The sequence below is a fragment of the Eretmochelys imbricata genome, chromosome 10 (genome assembly GCF_965152235.1).
Source record: "Eretmochelys imbricata isolate rEreImb1 chromosome 10, rEreImb1.hap1, whole genome shotgun sequence".
NCBI lineage: Eukaryota > Metazoa > Chordata > Testudines > Cheloniidae > Eretmochelys > Eretmochelys imbricata.
The window spans coordinates 78,556,603-78,578,039 of NC_135581.1; the positions used below are offsets into that span (position 1 = coordinate 78,556,603).

General features: G+C 46.8%; 1 protein-coding gene across 1 annotated transcript in view; it reads right to left on the reverse strand.

Annotated features, from left to right (window-relative positions):
- IGDCC4 (immunoglobulin superfamily DCC subclass member 4) overlaps positions 1 to 21,437 on the reverse strand; it is a 176,887-nt gene that overhangs the window by 100,941 nt on the left and 54,509 nt on the right. The window contains exon 2 of the mRNA XM_077829341.1: positions 19,364 to 19,693. Within this exon, the coding sequence (XP_077685467.1) occupies positions 19,364 to 19,693 (330 nt within the window). The remainder of the gene's footprint in view (positions 1 to 19,363; positions 19,694 to 21,437) is intronic.

The window sequence follows — 21,437 nt, forward strand, 5'->3', positions numbered from 1 at the left end:
AAAACGACACCTCGCTCCTTTCCACTTATTAACCACACACCTGGGGGCAGATCCTCAGGTAGTCCACCGGAGCGATGGTAATATGCAGATCTGCCCCGGATTTATATCCTGTCTTCACACACAGTAGCAACTGCTTGCACACATTACTCAATGGAAAGTCTGAGTAAATACCCCGGAACAGTTTTTATCCACTTCAGGCTGCGTTCTTTTTTTGTCGATCACCACTGTTATCGATGGGGCCAGGGGTATGTTTTGTTCAGGGCTAGGTTATTACATCTGGTAAAATACACAGCAGCGGATGAACAGTGAGCAGGGATTTTGATCTCCACGCCTGTAGTTATTGAGTACAATGTATCCAGGAGGATTATGTTCACTATTTAACACAAGCAATAGTGAGGTTGCTTCCTTCACTCCCATGAATCACTAGCCCTCCATTCACAAAAACATCCCTATTCAGCATGTGCTTAAATCCCACTGAAGCCAAATTCCTGTCAAAGTTAAGCACGTGCTTAAATGCTGTCCTAAATCCAGGCCTAGGTAGAGTGAAGGATCCTCTCCACCATAAACTAAGTACAGGAAGACTGGATGGCACAGGGGGGCTGTAACGGGTTATCAAGCTCTAACTTTTAAGAGCCTCTTTTCACTGACTTCAAAGGGCATTGGACCAGGCCCTAAGTCAGCCAAGAGCAGCTGGTGGCATCAGTCTGGTACTTTGAGGGCCGTTCTGAATTACTCCCCTAAGTCTGGCACCTTTGCTGGCAGTCTCAGAAGACAGGCCAAGGGCTGAACGGTGAACCCCTCCTTCGAAAGATGGCCCAGCCAGAGCAGAGCTGGGACACACTGGCTGGGCAGCCTGTGGCAGGGTGCTTTGCTGCTACCCATGGTACGTGAACAGGGGACACACCTGTGGTACGACACGCTCACTCAGCAGCCTACAAAGGGAAGCTTTGCCCATCACAGCTATTGCAAGAGATCCTGCTCTTTCATACACAGCGGAGATGGAGCATGGGTGGACACAGACCAATCAGTGGGGTCCCCTCACTCTGTCCTGTCACAAGGCCGGTAACTGGCTGCTATTCTGTACCCTCAACTATTTAGCCGCTTAGAGCGTCCACGTTGATGCACGTGAATGTTTTCAGAACTGACCACTGAGAACTGGATCTGTTCCAGTCCCATCAGCCTCCCGGCTCAGGGCACCAGCAAAGCCAGGCTGAGAACGTCCCCACGAGGACCCTCCCCGTAGGATGTGGATGGGCCTGACCAAACGTTACCGCTGACTAAGCAGTGCAGCGCCACCCCCACGCAGCACAAAACACAACACAGCATGTGTGTAAGACACATCAGAACTGCCAGGCCCAACGACCAAGTGGCAGCTCCTTGCAAGGGGATCTGAGCTTGGCTCCACGGCAGGCCATTCCCAGGGCCAGCAGAGACTGGGAGGGCAGCAGGAACAGCGTGCTTAGCCTCTGGAAAGGTAGGGAGAAGGAGCACTAACTCGGTGTTGCTCTCTACCACCCTCTTGGGAGCTGTGATGGCAGGCTCCAGAAGCAGCAACTTCCAGCCCTCCTCAGCAGAGACCAGGACTGCAAAGCAGCACACTGAAGGGTGAAAGAGGTGGGTGGTGAGAGGGGAAATGAGGAATCTTGTTCCCCTGGACCAGAGGAAAAAAGCAAGTGCTAGGCAGCATGAACAGGGCCTCTCTAGCTAGCTCAATAGTGCATTGAACGAAAACCCTGGATCGGAGCACCTCAACTTTGGAGACGCTTGAGATCGGGCTCCAGACACCCCAGGCCAGACTCCACAGAGGATTTACTGCTCCTGGGGATAGGGAATGTTAACATTTAACATACCGCAGAGCCAGTCACCTTGGTATTTTGAACTCCCCAAATTTACTGTGCATCTCCGAGAAGAGTCTTTGAAAATGTCCACTTTCAAAGCACCCAGCCCTCCTGGGCTCTGCTCCTGCAAACCAAGGTTCAGACCAGGGTTCCTGGCCCTGGCACCTGTGCATTTGCCCTCTAACGTACAATCTACTTTTCCCCGGCAATATGGAGGACGATGGCACAGCCCAGCTACAGAAGCACTGAGCCCTAGGCCAAAATGTTTCTAACAGGACCCACACAATACAATGGGATCCAAGCACACTTTAAGGCCCCCCCTTTGGGCGTTGATTTCTGCTGGCTGCATGATGAAACAAGGAATCACGAGACAAAGCAAACGCAGTGGGAGTTCGCTGGAGAAACAGCCAAGTAAGAACTGTTCCTCTGTGGGGTAGTACCGGATTTTGCTAGGAGTCCCATTGAAATCAGCAGGACTAGTCATTAAGTACAATACTCCTCAGGGTATGTCAGGGTTTCAAAATCTGGCCCTGAGGTAGGATCCAGGGCTGAAGCCTGCACAGCATCGCTCACCATTTTACCACAATGCCATATTTCAGGGCCTCAGGGTCAGGAATTGATGGAACTGATTTGTGGAGAAACAAGGGCATTGAAGGGGCAAGGTGACTGGCATGGAATGGTGAAAGACATGAACGTATTCATCATTATTTAAACCACTCTGTCAGGTTTAGCCGAAAGTTTTCATTCAGCCTTGCAAATCTATCATGAAAATTGACCAGCCCAGCCATAAAACCTACTTTTCCTCCCTTCCCATGAATACGGTTAGAACGAAAAACTTCATATTTTACTCTCCTGTCGCCAAAGTTACACACTGCAGGTGAGCGAGTGCCGTTCTGCAAGGCTGCCTTCATATAAAATGTCAATGCATGCTGCACTTTTATTAATGGCACATTCAAACCAAGCCCACGACCCTCCACTGACATTTTACACTCAGCTGGAGCTAAGCCCCCTCCGATCACACTTTTAACCCTGTCTCAAGAGGTGACTGCGGTACAGTGACATGCCTATACCCCACCCTTCTCCCCAGAGGTCAGTCTGATCAGTACAGAAGGCTCTGAGCTTGGAGAGATTCCCTGCCAGAGACATTATACCCTGGTCAGAAAATGTAGTCTATGCATGGAATTTCAGCCTTCTCAAAAACGCCTCTCTGCTCTTTCGCGCTGCATTTTGCCACCAAATTCTGTCTCCATTTATTTTCTCCCTTTGTTCCTTTTATAATTATTAGTATTAATTTCTAGGATGGTGGCATCCAGAGGCCTCAGCTGAGACTGGGGCCCCACTGAGACACTGTAGAAACCCACTGTAACACAACCCCAGCCAGAACAGCTTACACTCCAAATAGACAAGACTAGCAAAGAGTGGGAGGGGAAACTGAGGCCTAGAGAGATGAAGTGACTTGCCAGAGGCCACCCAGCAGGCTAGTACCAGAGCTAGGAATGGAACCCAGATCTCCTGAGCCCTAGCCCAATGCCCTCTCCATGCTGCCTGTCTAAGTTTTGTAGGATCTGATCCTGCTTCTCATACACACACCAATCTCCCAATGACTAGTAACGATATGCAGAGCCTTTGACCTTTAGTTTTCTGCTTCTAAGTCAGGTCAGCAGTGACTCAAAGTAACATCTGCCTGTGTGGCAATGAGCCAGTAGTCTCAGTAGAGGTCCCCCCAAAACCCACCACAATAACTGAAGCGGTAGTAGGCAATCTGTGCCTACACCAAGGAGTAAATGGACCAAGGAGTGAAACTACCCTCTCATGCTGGAGGTGCTCATTCCAGGATGGGTTAGAAGCAAACTGGTAGGCAAGGAGAGAAACTTGCACTGCCTTTCCACAGCGTGCTCTGCAGTGAGGACTTTGCTCTCTGGGGCTGCCAGTCTGGGATCTTTCCTCAACACTTAAAAGGTTTTATGACTCTTTTTTTTCTTTTTTTGGGGAGGAGTGGGGGGAGTGACTCCAATTCTGCATGTCCTTTAATATCAGTGGACGTGCAATTTAACTAAAACTACTATTCCTTTAAGCAACTGGAACGCAGGAGAGACAAGCCTACAAGCAAGTTTGTGTCTACTCTTATTGTAAGCTTGTGTGGCCCTCCTAACACAATTGCACTACACCAGTAACACAGATTACACATTATGCATATAACGTGGCACATCGACACCCATTTTCAGCTTCTGCCAGCAGAAACGTGATACAGTACAGCATCATTCCTTCCAGACACAGCAAATATGTTCACCTAACACCTACAATTATTGTAATTTTATAGATCCTCCCTCGCAAAGAGTTTAAAGTAAATTAACAGCTTTCACAAATGTCGTGATTAACAGGTAGAGAGAGATACCTTTCTGCAGCGAAAACAACACACTGCGTAGTTTCACTTTGGGGGTATTTAGGGCTCTGAGAAACCTGCAAATCTAATTAAGTGACTAAACATCTATTTACATAGTAAAGAGATTTGAACTAGCAGTCATTACAGATTAACCAGGTCTCATTTGTAACGGTAACCCCTAAAATCAGTGGATTGACTCTGCCATGTGGCCAGGATATAACCTTTTGTATCCCTGATGCATGGCATGTGACTGACACCAGTAGATAAAGATCAGCCTCTTACACCAGCCCTCTTGCATGTCATATGCAGTGTTGCTGTAGCCGTGTCAGTCCCAGGATATTAGAGAGACAAGATGGGTGAGGTAACGTCTTTTATTGGACCAACTTCTGTTGGAGAGAGAGACAAGTTTTCGGGCCCAGACCTGAAGAAGAGCTCTGTGTGGCTCAAAAGCTTCTCTCTCTCACCAACAGAAGCTGGTCCAATAAAATAAACTGCCTCACCCACCTTGTCTCTCTTGCATTGACTATGTTGTGCCCAAACCTTTGGCAAAAACAAGGCCACCTGACTCCATTCGCTTGTCCAGGAAGTGGTGGAAGTGCTGCCAAACTTCCCAGGGAGCCTTGCCAAGAACTCAGAGAGGGTGAAATATCCCACACTGCTGCCTATGGCAGGGTTCAGTATCCGCTGTCTCCAGTGGCCACTGCTACATCATCTACGCTACAAAGACTGAATTCAAAGCCCGGTCCTACGGTGAACACAGTTCCCTAGATGCCATCAGCCGGCTGGGGCTTCTTCTGAACCCAGCTGGCAAAAGAAGAAATCCAGGCAACTATCCACCACCTTTCCCATTTAGAAAAGGACAGATTATACTCTTAGTTTCTTGGAGCAAGGTGGTCCCATCAGAGAACAAGTCTAAATTCAACAGCACAATTCTACTGGGCCACTGGTCTCGATGGAAACTGGCCAAACGTTGGACAGATGCAGGAGCTCTCCTTCCTTCCAGCCTAGGGATGCAAAAAGACCCATGCAGCTGAGAATTCTGCATTGAGGAAGAACATCCTTCCGCGCCGGTGAACGATGCCTGGGCAGGGCGAAGCCAGAAGAAACTCTGGTGGAGGTCCGTAGCGGTCCTGATGTGCAAATCGGTTGTCCGGCCTGGCTATAGGGGCAAAAGACTAATCGAACCATCTAGTAGCTGGTTCCCGCCAAAGTTTCCCTCAGGATAGCTGGCACTCGTCCGTCTCCGCAGTTTCATCTGGTAAAGCGAACGATTAGGTCTTGGGGCCGAAACAATCTCAAACTTCACATGGGTAAGAAGCCCGGCTCGCTGGCGTGGAGCTGGGCATGGAATGTGAGTGCCTAGTGGGCCACTTTCGGTAAGCAGAACTGGTGCCGCGGGATGAACTGAACACCAGGTTAAGGCGCGCGATGCCGACGCTCATTGTTGTCTTTCATTCTCTAAAAGGCAGCAGGATGTAAAAGGTTCTGTAGTGGGACATTTGCATTCTGTAGCTGAACCTGGGGATAAAACGGCTTTCTATGATGTGAGTCTGTCCAAAGGCAGCAGAGACTTAAGTGCCGCCAGCCTTTGTAGGGTTAATGAAATCCACATGTTGCACAAAAAGGAGCACTGATTCAGGTGCAATTTTTGGTCCTGTGTCAGCTCCACAAGGCGGTAACCGTAGAGATTTGCTGCCGTGCTGCGAAGATGTCAAAAGTACAACCTGCCACAACAGTTGAGAACCGCACCAGAAGGCCATGGCTGCATCAAAACAAAGGTGTCATAAATGCACCAGCATATTCAGAAACCTTTCTAGCCCTGAGGCCTGTCTGTGGAACAGCCGGGTTCTTTTGCATCCAGGCCCCTGCAATGGCTGATCATCTGAGAAAGCTGGTCAGAACCTCCTGGTCACTCCTTCCCAAAACAGACGTGTGGGAAGGTGCCCGATGAAATTAAAAGGCATTTGACCCAAATAACGAGACAAGTTTATTTTTAAAGGCAATGTATAAAGAAACCGCACAACTCTCTGTCCCAGGATACTATTGAGACTTACTGAGTTTCAAAAACATTTCTAAGTTTCTAACAATAATATCAGCAGTTGCAGTTACACTCGTGAAGATGAAGGCCTATAGGCTTTCAATACCGGTGCTTCAGGGCATATAATGAGCTCACGAGCTTGGGAGCCAGGAGGGCATTTCCCCTGTGCTAGAGCAATGCACAATTAAGCACATTGTTCGGGTTTCCACCTTTCTTTAAAGCATCCAGTCTCAGCCAGTCAGACAGGGCTATGTGCATCCAGGCTCTCTTCTGATAGAGAAATTCTTACTGTTTTCCATTGAACAGATAGTCCATACATCTTGGCAAATCAGATCCCACAAAGGAGACGAGCTTTTGTCAGACATGTCCTCTTCTCTTCTAACAATACCTGGCACAACCTCATAAATTAAGGACAAAAATGCTATGTCCTTCCTGCTGACACTGGATTCCTTGTCACCTGGCCAGGCCTGTACATAGCATCCAAATTTAGTCTCTTTCACGCTTTCCTGGTGAGACAGACTGTCTCCTCCGATTGGTTTCTTTGAGACTCTCGACTCATTTCCGTCTGATACTTTCCCTTCTCTAGTGTGGGAGCCAAAAGCCCTTATAAACTGAAATGTCACAGTGGCCCCAAATTTCTGGGACTATTTGGAGAAAGGAGCGAACTCCTGAAAGCCTGCACCACAGCCACTGTCTCATGTTTCCAGCAGAATCCCTGTGAGTGGCTTGCTGACTCGGCAGGAGACATAAGACCTGATTGGCCCACTTAGCTAGTGCGCACTACGGGGAATGAAATATACCATGCAATAGATTTATAGGCAGCAGAGATGATCTACTTAAAGCACAGGACTGGAGGGCAGGAGGAGATGTGGTCTAGCCCAGGCTCTGCTACGGGCTTGATGTGTGACTTTCAGCAAGTCATTTAAGACTCATCCAAGTCCCAACGAAGTCATAGTCTTTACACTGATTTCAGTGGGCGTTCAACCTCCTAGCTTTAGTGCTTTGCTTTGCTGGTGAAGATATTTACCTACCTCATACGGCATCATGAAGCTAAGGTCACGATAAGCACCTGGAGATCTCTGGATGCTTTATGAGGGCCAAGTACTGTCATTATTAATTATTATTATTTGCATCATCCTATTGATCAAAAAAGAGTCCCAGAGCCACATTCAGGATCTGTAGCACAGACTCACCTAATGACAGAAACACACCACCTGCCAGGAGCAAAAGGTTGCTGGCTGACTTCCTCTCTCCCTCATCTTCCAGACAAGTCTTGTTCTATCACCTAACATTAATCAGCCACGGCCGACGCAATCAGTCTGAAGAATAACTCCATCTGCATGTAAACAAGGTCTGATAGAACACCGCGCTCTGCTCCGCTTACACAGAAACAGAGCCCTTGGAATTCTCCACTCACACGAAACGAATGCTAATGCCGCAAACACGTCTCTCCAGCCTGCAAAACAAGATGAGCTGGGGGATGCATATCATTAATCAACTTCCTCGTCACCCTCGATTCAGAAATAAGTATGTTATGTCAGGGGCAAATGCTCGCTGAAGAAGCAGCATTTTCCCCGGGCAGACAGTAATAAAACGAGACATATAAATGCACACATGAAGAGTGACAAGTCTTAGACAGTTCCTCTGAATTTGGATGCCATGTGACAGAGCATGGCGGGAGATGGGAGGGGGGTGTTTTCCCCCATATTCTTACAAATATCCATTTTTAAAGATCTAGAAACAAAAATTTGGGGAATTTTTTTTTTTTTAAAAAAGGATATTCCCATTTCTGAGCCAGTATTTTTATCATTGGTCTCTACAGGGCACCAGCGAAAAAAAACAGATCAGTTGAGCTGTAAGGCACATTGCTGTACCATACGGTGCAGATTTTTAGCAGTGAGGGTAATTAATCTTTGAGATAATTTACCAAGGGATGTAGTTGACTCTATCGCTAGGAGTCCTTAGCTCAAGAGAGGCCGTCTCTTCTACAAGATATGCTCTAGTTCAACCACAAGTTCCTGGGGTCGATGCGGGAATTGCCAGGTGAGGTATAAGGCTGATGTTGTACAGGGCATGCTGGGTGTCAGACTAGATTATCACGGTGATCCCTTGTGGCCTTACATGTTATGACCTATGTTCCGCACAGTTTACCTGCTCTTAGAATCTTTGAGTAAAATGAAGTGCTGTGTAAGGTGAGTACTGTCTGATCGGAGAGAGGTGTAAGGCAGACAGGTAATCCAGCACTGCCAGGGAGAAGGGCTGAATTGACCCAAGGTGGGTTTCCCATCTCTAACCGTCACGATTTACCCGGTGTCTGTCTGCACTATACCGGTCTGTCTCCTGTTCAATCCGCGGCATTTCACAAGCCCCAAAAGTCACCCATCTTATGAAATATGGCTAGTAGCTATTCATCTGGCACTGCAAATGTATGCGGAAGGCAAAGAAAAGGGGAGAGAAACTGGCCTTTGGGACACTGTATGCTTAATATTTGCTAAGAAAACCAACTGGTTTACATAGACCCTACCTAAACTGATAACCAAACAACTATGGCTCCAATCCTGCAAAGATTTTATGCACGGTGAGAAGCATTTGACTTGGCTGAGACTACTCACACAGCTAAACACATGTTGGACAGGCTCAGGGTCTATTTACGCTTCTACTAGAGTAAGTGTGTTCCAATGGGTCAAGCACAGGTCTGGATGTCAGGACCCCCAAGTTCCATTCCTGGTCCTACTGCAGATGCTGGGTAAATGCAAACCACTCCGTGCCTCAGTTTCCCCAGTGGAAAACAGGGCTAATATTACTTACCTGCCTCACATTCATTAACTGTTATTAGGATCACAGGACAAGAGATATTATAGCACAGAAAAATATTATTGCATTCACGTTATTTTCTAACCTAGCTTAGTTTTTAAGTCAAGGGCTGGTTATTTATTGGCTCTCACATTCTTAAAACAGCTCTGAAGGTAATTTCCAAATGTGAGGGACTTTAATCTAGGATATTACGTTGTTTTATTATTTTAATGCCTCAGATCTTGAGAGATCTTTTTCTGTGCCTGAAATGAATACCAGGCTGAACTGGAAAGCCCTTCCTTTCATCTCTGCTTCCTTTTATAAATGGATAGTCACCTTGCGAGACAGCACAGAATCTTTGTAACTTCGACAGCTGCTACTGCTTTCTACTGCTCTTCACGGTCTAGAACTCTTCCCCTCGCGTTCAGAAGGGGGCCGTACAATATGCAGTGACTACTCCTCCTGCTTTCCGTCTCAGCAAAAGACATTGGGACAAACTCTGCCCTCAGCAGTACCCATGCAAGCTCCTAGGCATCAAGGGATCTAATCTCACTAGGTGCTCAGAATGTCGCAAGCATGGATAGAAGCAGCCTATTATTTCCTGCCCCCTTTTTTTTTAACCTCTCTAGGTCCCTCCCATGCTCCTTCCCTGGGTATGTCCGAGCGCCTCTAATTGGACAGCAGCTGAGTTCTTAGGCATCAACGCCTCTCCACGAGGGGACTGGAGAATGACACCTCCAAACGAACAACACAGTGTCAGAGTGGGTGGCAACCCCCGCTGCTCAAAGAAGCCCTTTAAAAACAAGACCAGTACATCTGTTACAATTCAATCCAGTGCAAGGGATTACTCTGAATGTAAAAATAAAGGAAGCTCTGGAAACGAACATTATTAAGATAGTCTGGATGCGTGCCCACCCTCTGCAATTCTAGTCTGTCCTGCATTGGAAGCCGACTGTCCTTAGGGGGCCACATATCTCTGGGGTTGGCAACAGCTGGAGGATTGAGCGTTTATTGTATTCACTCAACATGGGACAGATTTTTTCTTTAACTTTTTACAGAAAGGTCAGTAAAAGGAACCAGGAAGAATGGGACGAATCTAGAGCCAGGTTCTCCACACACACCCAACATGCAGAAATAAGCAAAAATGGTCATTTTTGGACAAAACCTCAAACTCTTCTGCAGAAAGCGGACACTTCGCATGGCGAGCTGAAAACCAGTTTCAAAGGAAAATTCTCAGTTAGCAGCCCTAGAGAAAGCTGCCTTGCTGAATCCTGGCTCTGGGACCAAGAAAGCTCAGAAGGGGATTGGGCAGGAAGGCCTGAGGAGCCAATCCCTGCCAGGCCTGGGTTGTGCATCTCCTTGGGAAAGGTCACATTGACCACTGGAAATCTGACACTCGAACACTGGGGCTTGCTGCTGTTCTTCTCTTGGTCTGAGCACGCTGATTCTCTGTGCTTCCATTCCAGCCTTTGAGGACAGTTCTTTCCCCATCCCACACCCTTTTCTTTAGGTCAAGAAACCTGCCTGCCCATTTCCGTGTATTTTTGCCTCCACCAGGCAGGCATTGGCAATGAGTCAGAAGCAAACATAGGCTCTCCTCACTCTTCAAGAGGGGCAGGTTCGTATGCTGGGTCACAGGTCTCCCTTGTGTACGTGAATGGTTTTCCCCTCCACCCCTTTATACTTTCCATGCTTTGTACCAAATTACCTGGAGTCAAGGCGAGGGGCAAATTTCACCGGTGTATTCTGGGAGAAATGTAGCGAGGCTGAATAGTTTATAACCCTATGAGGCCTTAAGGTCTAAATAGCCTCTAATGGGACAAGATAAGGGTGCCTTCTGCGGGTTCTATATTCTAACATAGGCACCTCAGCGGGATGCCAAGCTTCCACATTTGGGCAACCACATTGGCACGTGGGCACCAAAGGTGCAGACTCGAGCGTGAGGCCTCTACTGCCAATTCAATCTAAGAGAAGGTGAGTGGACAGGAGGGCGCAGAATCTGCCGCTGTGACACGCATTTCTGAGGACGACAGCAAATGAAAGATTTGATCCACCCAAGTCTTACTCTGCAAAGCGGAGGGTCTGTTTACATCTCTTCTTAGCATGGTGCGCACACCACAGGGAGCTTGAGAAGTCAGATTGCTCCTTCTGTGTTGGGCTGGATTCGTGGACATTGCCCGGTTGAGCAGCCTTGAGGATAAAAGCACCGCCTGGTTTTCTTTGGCACCTGCAATCAGTCACTGAACTGGAGGAATGTAGCACTTGGGACCAAAATCCATTATACCTTCCTCGGCTACTTCCCGTGGCGCCTTAAATCACTACACCCGGCGCCTGAGGACAACAGCTTGTCTGCAATAAAGCTCTCACTTTACTGCCAGCTTGGACTCCCCTCAAGTCTCTTTCCTGCCAAAGATTAAGCCTCTACCCTGCTGCTACCTTATGTTGCGAAGGCAGAACTGAGCTTTCACAAACAGAAGGCGTCACTAAAGAGGAGACACCTGACACCCAGCCCAGGAAGAGCTCACAGCCTTCACAGAGAGAGACCACTGGCTCCCAAACAGGGCCTCAGCCTCCAAACTAAACCACCTTGTGCTTTTACCAGTTCCGTCAGGTCCTGGCCCCTTCAGTGTCAGCCAGCAAAATTCCCCGGACTATTTCCTCATGAGAATTGTTTCATCAGCATCTTTAGCCAATTCATCTGGGGGCAGATCCTCCGCTGATGCTATAAGCTGCCATTGCTCTGTTGACTTCAATGGGACTATGATAAATTACACCGGCTGAGGAAGTGCCTCTTGGTTTTCGTTGGGGCTATACAGAGCTCCCACAGAAGCTCCAGTAGCAGGAGCTCTCAGATCCCGCTGCACTCCATACTGACCCTACCCTCCTTCATAATGCAAGCGGCCCCACTGAAGCTACAGGCATTAGTAATAGAATCGGCTTGGACCCACCATGCTGCTATGATTCTATGCTGCAGTAGCTATCACTGGATCAAGCTGGAATGACCAGCTGCAGCCGCCTAATCCCAGTTTCAAATTTGGCAGAAGTGTACACGTAGTGGACTCCAAGCATTTCAATGGTGAGTCTGAAATGGCGAGTCTGAAAGGCCCTTTCCAAAGAGCCCCCCCCAAATCTGGTCTTTAAAATATGCCAGGGCCCAGGGACTGCCTTTAAAAAAAATCCATGCTCCCTCGCCGCCTGGCACCAGTGCTGGAATCGTCAACACCATCTCAACAGGCCCTCCCAGAATCTCAGTGTACAAACCAAAACGCACGCTCGAGAAATTATAATGTGTTTGTGGGTCAGAAACCTGTGCGTGGCAGCCAGTTACGCGCTAGGCAGTGCTGTGTAGAAATGCATAACGTGGGTCAAATTTCAGTTGCTTTTTAAAGGTAGTTTATTCTATTTCCACAGCACATCTGGGAGTCTGCAGCAGGCTATCATTATAAATTCCTTGGAAAACACGACACGTCAGTCTTCCCAGCAGCCCTTCTAGTTATTTATGCCGGCACATACCATACAAGTCACTTGGCCAGCCTGACTAGTTCTGCCCAGACGGGTACCACTAACTGCAGCATCCAAGCTGAGGTTAAGAAACACACACACAGGGCAGGCAGAAACAAGGAAAAAAAGAGAGTTTGTAGCTACTTTGGAACTTTACGAGTAATATGTTACTGCAAATCCTTACTGCTTTATTGCGGGTTACCCATTACCAAGGCCACTTAATACATTTACAGTAACTTATTACACCAGCAACATGTTATTGAGCAACGCCAATTTCAAAGCAACCCAGATGTAAAAGTAACTGTTTCTAATTACAGTTACTGGGGGTCTCCCAACACGGCTATAATTAAAGGTACACCGCAGGTTTCGTTTAAGCCCAATATTTAGATTTTGTTAAATTGTTTTCAGAAATCTAATAGTAATAGAAATGTTTCCAGACCTTAAAAAATACAATGAAAACAGTTTTTTGTTGGGTTTTTGTCTGGGGGAAGGGAGAGATATTTAAACACGCCTGTACAATGTTGAGTCCTAAAGCACCTACATCACTACTGTGTCAGAGCACCCATCTGTCCGATTAGCCATTCTGCACTCAACTCCATGATATCTGAGCACTTTGGCACGCCATTGGATTTCCCTTTGTTACATTTTCTGTTTAGTTCAATGAAACATTACTAACGTTCATCAGTGTTCCTAAGAACTTGTTTTACAAAACGTAGGGGGTAACTTCACCTGCCAGGGTCCCCGGTACCGTCAGGTCTCGCTAATTCAGCTAATGTACCATTTAGAACAACCCCGCCTCTTCTCTTTTTTGCCTGCTTTTTGCTCAGACTGGCTCAAGGAGGAGATATGCCAATGAAGACCTCCCTTTCTAAAGGGAAACGCACACCTCCCATACTAACCTATTCATGACAAGTTCGAGTACAACCCTCAACATTCAACATTTCCAATATTTGGTTTCCTTTTTGCGGTTTATGAGTAATGCTGTTTGTGTACTGGGCCCCGTCCTGCAAAGTGCCAATCACTGTGAACTACCTCCCTGTAAGAACTCATTGCTTTCAGTAAATCCATCCATTGCATCATACATAGGGTCCTTTAAGTTTTATACCTGTAACCAATGCTTACACTGTGTGGCCCTCTGTCTCCCACTACTGGTGGGCACAGATAGAGGTTGAGGAACCTGCTACAGCTGTGGTTAAAAGAGCAGAGCCCTTTTAGCGCTGACAGCAGAACATGCAATATTTAAGACTTAGAAGTCCTTGGTTTGGATTCCCACTTAGGTTGTCAACCTGCACAGATGTGTCACGTTAAATAGAAATCAATTCAACTGTTAACATTTTCTTATAACATGTTTTCTGTCGTTCGTGGTGTAGATTTGTTTTTAAGTTACCTATGTGTTTGTATCTCAACACGTAGCTCAATGGGACCTCTGTTGTAACTGTGGTCTTTAAGCACAACCATAATACAAATAATAATAATTAGCAGGCAAACGCCCACATTAAAGGGATACCATTCATCCAAAATCAAGTAATTTTAAGAGCAGATTGTGTTTCCAACCTAACTCCCCTTGCCAAGTTTTGTGGTTGCACAATTTCTCTTTCTTGTGTTTTCCGTCCCTTACTGCCATGTGCGGGAGGCATGGATCAGCGTTCACGTCGCGCACCGTGTCAGTACCTGGCCTGGGCCAGGGAAGCTAATGATCTAACCAGCAGACCAAATTCAATGATGAATCCCGGTCATGTGCCACCTGAGGCATATTGCGTATACACTAAGAAGAAGACGACTGCCATGTGTAAAAACCCAAAACAAATGACAGGGGAGAACATCTATTCAGGAGAAAGAGCAACACTGACTAACTGAGAAAACAGACCGAAATATTGTTCTCTAAGTTCACAGTACTAGTAAACAACAGGATTTTGAGAAAAGTGTGATTTTCAAATTGACAATGTCTTTAAAATTATTTGCTATTTAAACTTTAGCTCTGTAATTTACAACAAACTGCCCAGCTAGGACAGATGCATTGATTTTTATTGTACATTTTGCAAAAGTGCCACTTAGCTTCTCTCCATTATTTACCAACACGTCTCATTCACTGTGTCGAAGAGGTAATGGTTAGATAAGGAACCACAAAACAAACAAAAAAACGAGAGCCAACCAACCACATGCCACATTATCGGTCATGCCTTTCTATGTATTAACTCAAATCACTCTTGGTGCAAGAGCCTTCTGCTCTGCAGCACTTGTCATCTGAAGCCACTTTTGATTGAAACTGGCCTGCAAGCAACTTCCCATTCCCTGCTTTTAAAGGCATTTCCCAACACGCATCCTCTGGCTCTCTGCGGGGTGGAAGTGGTATGTTTGTGCGCTGGCCCAACCTTGAGCACACTTGCAGATCCCTGAACCCAGAGAGGGTCATCCTACAGGTCGGAGCAGAACAGAAGCAGCCGAGACCCTTTCTGGGCAAGAAAGGGGAGGTCAGCACGGCAAGTGTCCGTTCCTCAGGTGGAACCTCAGTGCACAGTTTGGCTCCTTGCAGTTAGAATGATGCTTCCAAAATTTTTTAGTGGCCACCTATGCCAGGATCTCACAGAATTGTTCTTCCCGCCCTGTCCTGAGACTCTCAATCCCACTGTGGTTTCTCTTTCCATTTTTGAGACCCCCATGCCCATTAATCATCGTTTGCTGTTCTGGATGCCTAGCTCACCTGAGCCTTCCCCTCAGCCCGTACAGAGACAGTGTGCTACGTGCCCCCTCTAGGCCCATCCCTAGAGGATGCGACTGTTACATCTATCAGCTAGAGAGCCTGGCTCTTTAGCTCAAGCTGCACAGACACTGGCTTTTAGCTCTGGTGATCCCCGGTTCAATCCCTGGCAACAGCCAAGATGGCAGCCACCACAGATGCACACTGCTTATATCAAGTGCCCTGCAGTTCTCGATCCCTACATTATAACTTACACACAGCTCAGCTGATTGAGGCCCTAATTTAAAGATAGCCCAAATTCAACCTACTGTGGCTCTGATGCAGTTTATAATGCACCTGTTCACCTGCTGCTCTTCATGTAGCTGTGTCTCAGAATCTTTTGGGAGCTGATCATGCCCTTCTGGTTCCTTAAAAGAGCTGTTAGGACAAGAGGCCAGAGAGTCAAGTTTAGTGAGGCCGGCCAAAAGAGAATTAGAAAAGCAACTAGCTAAAGTCACAAAAACTAACAGCAAAAAAAAAAAAAATTAAGTATATCAGAAGCTGGAAGCCCGCCAAACAATCTGTGGGGCCACTGGATGATCAAGGTGCTAACGGAGCACTCAAGAAAGACGAGGGCTTTGCAGAGAAGCTAAATGAATTCTTTGCATCAGTCTTCACTAAAGAGGATGAGGGGAAGATCCCACTCTTAATCCGTTCTTTTCTCAGTGTCCCAGACTGAGGTGTCAATAGAGGATGTTTTGGAACAAACTGATAAATTAAATAGTAATAAGTCACCAGGACCAGATGGGATTCACCCAAGAGTTCTCAAAGAACTCAAATATGAAATTGCAGAACTACAAACTGTGGCATGTAACCTATTGCTTAAAGCAGCCTCTGTACCAGATGACTAGAGGATAGGTAATGTGATGCCGATTTTTACAAAAGCCTTCAGAGGCGATTCTGGAAATTGCAGGCCACTAAGCCTAATTTCAGTACCAGGCAAACTGGTTGAAACTATAGTAAAGGACAGAATTATCAGACACATAGATGAAAACGATTTGTTCGGGAAGAGTCAACACAGCTTTTGTAAAGGGAAATCATGCCTCACCAATCTGTTAGAACTCTTTGTCAAGGTCAACAAGCATGTGGACAAGAGTGTGCCAGACGAAACAGTGTACTTGGACTTTCAGAGAGCCTTTGGCAAAGTTCCTCACTAAAGGCTCTTAAGCAAACTAAGAAGTCATGGGATAAGAGGGAAGGCCCTTTCATAGAGCAGAAGTAGGTCAAAATATAGGAAACAAAGGGCAGGAATAAATAGTCAGTTTTCAAAATGGAGAAAGAGAGGTAAATAGCGGAGTCGGCCTAGCATCTGTACTGGGACCTGTGCTGTTCAACATATTCACAAATGATCTGAAATATGGTGTGAAGAGTAAGGAGGCAAAATTTACAGAAAACTATCTTGAGTAATTTTGTGTCAAGTTCAAAGCTGACTGCGAAGGATTACAAAGGGATCTCACAAAACTGGGTGATTGGTAACAAAATGGCAGAAGAAATTCAATGTTGATAAATGCAAAGTAATTCCCATTGGAAAAAATATACCCAACTATATTCAAAATGAAGGGGACTAAATTAGCTGTTACCACTCAAGAAAGAGATCTTGGAGTCATCATGGATAACTCTCTAAAACATCTGCTCAATGTGCAGTGACAGTCAAAAAAGCGAACAGAATGTTAGGAACCATTAGGAAATGGATAAGACAGAAAACATCATATTGCCCCTATATAAACCCCTGGTACACCCACGTGTTGAATACAGCATGCAGTTCTGGTTGCCCCATCTCAAAAATGGTATATTAGAAGTGGAAACGGTACCGAAATGGGCAACAAAAATGATGAGGGGGATGGAACAACTTCCATAGGAGAACAGGTTAAAAAGACTGGGACTCTTCAACTTGGAAAAGAGACGACTAAGGGGGGGTATGATCGAGGTCTATAAAACCATGAACGGTGCGGAGCAAGAGATTAGGGAAATGTTATTTACCCCTTCACATAACATGAGAACTCGGGGTCACCCAATGAAATTCACAGGCAGCAGATTTAAAAGAAACAAAAGTACTTCTTCATACAATGCACAGTCAATCTGTGGAACTCATTGCCAGGGGATGTTGTGAAGGACGAAAGTATAACAGGGTTCAAACAAGAATTAGATACCCTCATGCAGGATAGGTCCAGCAATGGCTATTAGTCAAGATGATCAGGGACACAACCCCATGCTCCAGTTGTTCCTAAACCTCCAATTGCCAGAAGCAGGGACTAGACAACATGGGATGGATCACTCCAAATTGCCCTGTTCTGTCCATTCCCTCTGAGGCACCTGGCATTGGCCACTGTCGGAAGACAGGATACTGAGCTAGATGGACCTTTGGTCTGACCCAATATGGCCATTCTTATGTTCTTAAGAGATCAGTAAATTCCATCTGGTAGCTAGCACGCAGTCACAGCAAGATACACTAAGTGTCAGTCCAATTTCCAGTATCCACATCATAGAAACCACCATCAAACAACTGACAATAACTGAGATCCTTAGTGCTACTGCAACAGAGGGAGAGAGGACTGAATAGTCAAGTGGTCTGAATGATCCTCCCACTGAGGGGCGTGGTAGTCCGATTGGATGGGCACAGAGAGCGGAAGCTTGGACCCCATTTCCTGTGCTAGACCTGTTCTATGAGCAAAGAGGGCTTCAGTCGCCACAAATGTCAATGTGGCACACTCCAAGGGGACTATACTGACGCACACATAGGTAACTTAAAAAAAAATCACCACCATCAATGACAGAAAACATGTTATAAGAAAACGTTAACAGCTAAACGGATTACATGTAACATGACACACCTGTGTGGGTTGCCAACCCAAGTGGGGAACAACCCAAGGACTTCTGAGTCTTAAATACTGCGTTTTCTACTGTCAGCACTAAAAGGCCTCTGTTCTTTTAACCACAGCTGTAGCAGACTCATCAACCTCTATATGGGGCCAGGGAGATCGGACCTACCACAGCCCAGCAGGTAATTTGCAATTAGAGCATGGAATTCTTCGGTAAGGAGGAGAAGTCAGAATGTCTGATGCCTTTGCATTATTCAAAGACACGCACAAACCTTCTGTCCTTTCCCTTGTTCCCCAGCACAGTCTATTTCAGCCTCCAATGTTCTAGAGTATTGTTTTCCCACTTCCCCCCACTCCTCCTTTGTGCTAATGTGTGATCTGAATATACTAAAACCAAAGAAAAGGAGAACGATCTTTAGGGGCCAGGACAGACCTTTCAAAGACTACAGCTCCTCTCACTTCCCCATATTTAACGAGCGTAAAGCAGTGCTAATTATCTACCAGATCCCAAAGGAATTAGGTGAATGGTGACATGCTACGAAAATATTTTGACCTCTGATCTCATTACTCAGGTCCCATGTAAGTCATTCTCCTAGCTACTCTTCTTTCCATGTGTTGGGTAACACTAATTAATATCAACAGCTAATCAAAGTGCAGCTCGGGATGTGCCAGTATAATTATACATACACACACCCCATTATAATTCAACTTAACAAGACCCAGGACCACAGTTTCTATAATAACACTGAGGCAAAAACAACCAATCAAGAGATTGAATAAAGAAGGAAGGACACAAGGTCAGCACAGGATGGAATTGCTTTTTGTCATTGAAGAAATGCTAGAAGGTAGCAAACCCTCAGTGGCGTAAGCAGGCATAACTCCATTGACTCCCACTGATTTAGGCCAGCTGAGGATCTGGCCATCATAGTCCTTACTGAACCTTTCTTTACTACTGCAGAAATACAGTGCATGCTGTATACGGACCTTGTGTCCTGAAACAAAAGGACTTGACAAGATAGTGGCCCAAAGGGAAAGGCTGGCTTTCTGCAAACAGGAGGGCCTTGTCAGGAGGGAATCTGGAAGGGTTCCAGGGGAAATTAAAATGTAACTGGGAGGGGGAAAAAAGATGATGACTTCATAACTTATTTTACAGACAATTCTGAGGCTTGCCAGCATTTAAAGGAACCTAGACAATTCTTTCTCAGCTCTTAAGCCAGGCCGAAGAGTCTGTATCAATACCAGAGAAATACTTACTTGAAAACCTAACTGCAGTCGTTTGACTGGCAACCGCGCCTAGGGAGCTCTGGGAGACACAGGAGTAATTACCCTCTGCGCCCGTCCTTTCAGGATATTTACTCTCCTTAGCAGCAGTCGGGGACGATATGAAGAGTGATCCATTTGGAAGCACGAGAAGGTGCTCCTGCTCCACTAATGGGAACCCATTCTTCTTCCAGGTGATATTGATCAACTGCTCGACAGAAGCCAGGTTACAGTCCAGCACCACGGCTTGGCTCGGGTCTAATGTCACCTTTGCAGAGGCAGCACTGCAGCTCAGCTCCAGAGAATCCCCCTGCACCAGCTTCCCTGCAAGGCAAAGACATTTGGGTTGTGTCCTGATTTATACAAACAGATGTCCCGGCACTTTGCGATTCACGTGATCGGACATAAACACACAAACTTCAGCCCTGCCAGGGTCTGGCATCTGACGTGTCACCCACAAGCAGCAGCGCCCATCGCGCATCTCTCCTGCACAGCTGGGCTCCGGGAATGACCTGCAGCGTCTCCTCTGGGCTACGGAGCCAGCTCTGCAGACAGCCTCCCTACCTCCTGTGTTTCTACACCGCTGCTGGATCCAAGCGGGGAAGGTGCAGTCAGACGCTGCAGAGATGGCAGTAACAGCAGCATCGGGCACAAAAGACAGTGGGGAGCCAGCAACAGCCTCTGACTCTCGCACCTGCCTTCAGACATCCCCACCCACACACCCCAGCTACTCCCACAGCACAGCACCCACCTATCCCAGACAGCCCAGCACCGCCCACTTAGCCCCCGACTCCCTCCAGCATCGTCCCAGCTATTCCTACACTGCCAGACACCCACTTACCTACCCAAGCGACAGTTGTCCAGTTCCTTGCAGCTCCCTGTCCAATCCCTCGCCCCCACTAGGGGCAGGGCGCATAAACTGATATTTATGGCTATGGGCCAAGTATGTAAATTAGCCAAGACATTTGCATGAAGTATCACACATAGAGCTGCAGAAAACTTGGCAGTTATGCCCTTAGCATCGGCAGGCACAAGTCTCTCTGAAGCCAGCTTACCCCAGGGGCAGAACTCGGCTCAACACGGGTAGGAATCTGCTTCCTACCAAACTTAATGACTGTTCTTCGCCTAGGATGTGTAAACACACAGGAAAAGTCCTACAAAATTAAAAAAAATAAGAGCTTTCCTATGGGCTTTAACTACCTTATAGGATGTAATAGAGAATTATCTCCCTGCAATAGCATTCCTCATGATGGCTAAAAGCCTATCGAAATTCTTTTGTGTTCTTAGATCCTTTAATTTTGTAGTGTAATTTTATAGTGTAATCCTATTGATTTCACCCTTACTAAGTTCTTCTTTTCCATAAAGAAGGGAGTCTTCTGCTGAGAATACCCAGTCACCCTGTTTAACCTGGATGCACATGGGGAGAGAGGCCATTTTCCGGTAGTCTACTTCTGTGGGAATTCTGCACCATTGCGCAATGCAGAAGTTTGCAGAAATGAATGTTTTTGCACATAATTTCCTTTCCCCCACCCCCAGAAATGGGCTGCAGTGCTGCTGGCCACCACAAGGGGTCGCTGGACCCAGCAGAGCCCAACTTGTGCACAGAAGACACTGCCTGGGGGAGAGGGAGGAAAGAGTAGAAATTTCCTAGCAGCTACAGTTTCCTGCAGGCCCTGAGGAAAGGAGACAGCAGCATGCAGGAAACTCCACACAAGCCTGGGACCCAGCTACAGGCTGTTTCTCCTTCTGGATCCCTGGGCAGTAGGCGGATGGGTGTCTGGGCTGGGGGGGCCACAGCTGGACTCTGGAGGGGAGGGGGTGTGGGTATCTGGGCTGGGGGGCCCCACAGCTGGACTCGTGGGGAGGGGTTGTGGGTCTCTGGCCTCCCAGCTGGGCTTTTGAGAAGGGGACAGGAGGCAAAGAAACTAGAACTGGGTTGTCATAAGGGTTTCTTTAACTCTACTCCTGGGGGAATTTTTGCGTGAGTCTGTATTGTAACAGACATATTTATGAGAGGTATTTTGAAATAAATTACCAAAATAATTGAAGCTGGTGTAATTATGTAGTG